Source organism: Perca fluviatilis, chromosome 13 (genome assembly GCF_010015445.1).
Source record: "Perca fluviatilis chromosome 13, GENO_Pfluv_1.0, whole genome shotgun sequence".
Classification (NCBI taxonomy): Eukaryota; Metazoa; Chordata; class Actinopteri; order Perciformes; family Percidae; genus Perca; species Perca fluviatilis.
Window position 1 is genome coordinate 15,634,671 of NC_053124.1, and position 3,243 is coordinate 15,637,913.

The window sequence follows — 3,243 nt, forward strand, 5'->3', positions numbered from 1 at the left end:
GTTCAGAGAGATCCAGGCCCGAAAGGCGCTCGTGGCGGTTCCTCCTCATAAAAAGGGACCAGACTGGACCTGCTGTGAACCTCCTCGTGTGTCATCCTCCATCATCATAGGTGAGGCCTCCAATTCACACCACAGACCACCTCCAAAAGTTACCAGATCTATAATTTCAGCCACATGTAGAGGTATCTCTGCAGAATTTTGATATTATATCGTGGTAGGCCGCAGAGCTGGGTGGTCATGTGTGCGTGTTTAGACTGCGTGCTAATCTCTCTCTCTCTCTCTCTCTCTCTCTCTCTCTCTCTCTCTCTCTCTCTCTCTCTCTCTCTCTCTCTCCACAGTCCATCTTCATCACTTTCTGTTTGCATTGCGCTCCAGCCCTACACCGCCTTCAGCGACCCCGCTGTGAGCACGGATCCGCCCTGAGAGCTCCCTGGGACGGCCCGTCTTTTAAACCTGAGCCGCGGTGTCCACATCCCTGCGGGAGTCAGACCCATTTAAGCGCATACCTCAACGCGGGGACGCTGACGGGAAAATAAACACCTCGGTCTGCTTACGAGCAGAGACCTCCTGCTGTGACAGCCTCCTGTGTTTCAGTAGGTCTGATATTTTTCACAGCCACCACTGCTCCCATCTCAGGCAGTGTCTAGACTTACAGGGAGACTAGGGCCAACAGACAACTTGTGGAGGAATTTCTCTTATGTTTTTTGTGTCTATGATTTATCTGCAATAGGAGATAAGTAAAAATAAGTTTACACATATGACGTAGAGTAACGTTTAAACAAAATACGTTTAGCTTAAACATAGAGCTACTTTGTTAAATGTACAATTGACCCAAGAGTGAGAGAAAAAACAGCATTATGCATTTGGGCCAGAAATAAGTTGGGGTGAGGAAGGGAGAACGATTTAATACCTAAAATAGGGACAGTTCCTATTGTCCTTGCACAATCTTCACCAATAACACCGCGCCCCATACACTCCTTTACGCAATCTTGTATAACAGAGCCATAAGGAGTCTTAAACACCATTTCTGATATTAGAGCTAGAACTCTCCTTCCCCTGCAGTATTAAGTTACACCCCTCCTTATCCAATCACAGCGCTCCCCAAAATCGTCCTGCCCGCTCCCCGCTATAAGAGCCCCGCTCGCCCCAGTCTGGCAGACACCTCTCCCTCTCAGTGGCGCATGAGATTTACCGTAATACCGCCCACACCCCTTTGCAGGCCACACTTCTCATTACCTGTCGCGTTTGTTGATGTTGTAGCCAGTTCACTGAATTAGAGTCAGGGGTTATTACGCTCCTACAGAATATAGAAAGGTTTTTGAAGAGACGATGCGGGAAGAGGATCCCTCTCCAATGGACAGTGCTGGGAACAGCGAGGAGGAGACCGACCGTCAGCTTCCGCGGAGAGGCGCGAGGAAGCGGCGGGCGACCCGGAGGCGCGCAGACGAGGAGGAGGAGGGAGACATGGAGAGTCCGATCCCCGGGAAGAAGAAATGCAGAAAGAGCTGCGACGGAGGACGCGGCAGCGCAGGGAGCGACGACAGCGAAGCCAGCAGCAGCCCCGGGCCCTCCTTCGATGACCTACAGACACAGCGCGGGATGGCCAACATCCGCGAGCGGCAACGGACGCAGTCCCTCAACGAGGCATTCATGTCGTTACGTAAGATCATTCCCACCCTCCCTTCGGACAAACTCAGCAAGATCCAGACGCTGAAGCTGGCTGCCCGGTACATCGACTTCCTGTGCCAAGTTCTGCAGACCGATGACCTGGACGCGCGAGGAACCAGCTGCAGCTACGTGGCGCACGAGCGCCTGAGCTACGCGTTCTCGGTCTGGAGAATGGGGGGCTCGTGGTCCTTGTCTACTACGTCCCACTAGCATGGCTGCTGTGGATGGTGCAGCACGGTAAGCTTAGCGACTTTTCATCCTACAGGGAGACAAGTTGTGCCAAAATGTCCCTGCGCATTTTACGCACAACCACAGTGTAGTTATTGTTCCAATATACATGTAGGGATACTTTCGCTACAGTATTTGTATGGCATCCCCCAAAACACTTTTAAAATTCATGATGCCTGTTTCATTTCGTAATGAGGGGGGGGGGGTCCCCTGTAGACTGTACACAAATATTAAGCACATTATTTGTAAGACATTCACAAGATTTCACCGTCGACCTAAACCTAAACTAAACTACTACTACTTATAAAGGGGGAAATGTTTTTTTTTTTCTGAAAACATAGATATTTTTACAATGTTTACCCCATAGATCATAACCAGGTTACATCTCTTCAAATACAGCCTACGAATACATGAATCGTACAACCTATCCTACAACCCTCACACAATACATTTCTATGTATTGATTTTTTTTATTTAAATAAAAATAATATTTCTTTCACAGATTATCCAGACTGAAGAACCAGTGGAGCAGGCCAACTCTTCACATAGACTGGAACAGGCTAAACACAGCTGAGGGGCCAGCCACTATGCTTCAGGCCTCAGAGGAGAGCCGGTTTTTCATATTTCCCGTTGCAAGGACTGTAATGTTTGCAAGGGAGCACTTAGGACAGACAGGACGGATATGAAGATAGAAAGACCACTGCGACTATGATTGTTGTAAAAACAAATTGAGCTCTGAGGAACTGCTCTGCTTTGAAAAATGAAAGAAAAATGACAATTCATTCCCACATTCCCTGTGACAATATTTCACAGCAAATGAAGAATTTTGTATTTATTTTTTCTACACAGGCTCCAAATTCCTTTTCCCCACTCAAATAAAAGTTATTTATTTTGGGATATCACAGAATGCTGAATGGATCAGGAGTCTGCGCATTTGAGTGTTGTATATATTAATATCTTGAATAAAAAAAATGATGAAAAGTATCATTCTTACCTTTCAGTTGTCTGGATATTCATTATAGATTTCAATTTAAGCTCTATAACAAGAGGCTGGATTATAAAATAATAAACCAAGGTTGGCTATTTGACACACAAAAATTGTTTAAAATACCTGACATTTTTGGAAACAAACTCATGTCCCATAGTCTCAGTACTCTGAGTACTTTGGGCTTTTGCTGAGCGTTTATTTTCATTGTTGTTGAATCTCCAGTTAACTGAACCACAGTCGAGGGGGCAAAAGAAAACATCTCATACCCGGGGCTTATTCTGTAGTGATTCCTTGAGCTCTGGGATCTGGGGAAGCCATGATTAGCCGGTGGTCTGTTTGAACAGGGTGAATGTGGAGCT

The 3,243-nt window shown here is 46.6% G+C and overlaps 1 protein-coding gene across 1 annotated transcript; it reads left to right on the plus strand.

The window, feature by feature from the left end:
* The first annotated feature begins 725 nt into the window (after nt 1-725).
* Nucleotides 726-2,880, plus strand: twist1a (twist family bHLH transcription factor 1a). Its single transcript, XM_039819366.1, has 2 exons — nt 726-1,905; nt 2,399-2,880. The coding sequence occupies exon 1, from the start codon at nt 1,330-1,332 to the stop codon at nt 1,876-1,878; it is 549 nt and encodes a 182-aa protein (XP_039675300.1). The 5' UTR covers nt 726-1,329; the 3' UTR covers nt 1,879-1,905; nt 2,399-2,880.
* Nucleotides 2,881-3,243: the final 363 nt, after the last annotated feature.

Excerpts from the sequence above, each read along its gene's own strand:
- twist1a (XM_039819366.1), top strand. The coding sequence starts at position 1,330 with ATGCGGGAAGAGGATCCCTCTCCAATGGACAGTGCTGGGAACAGCGAG.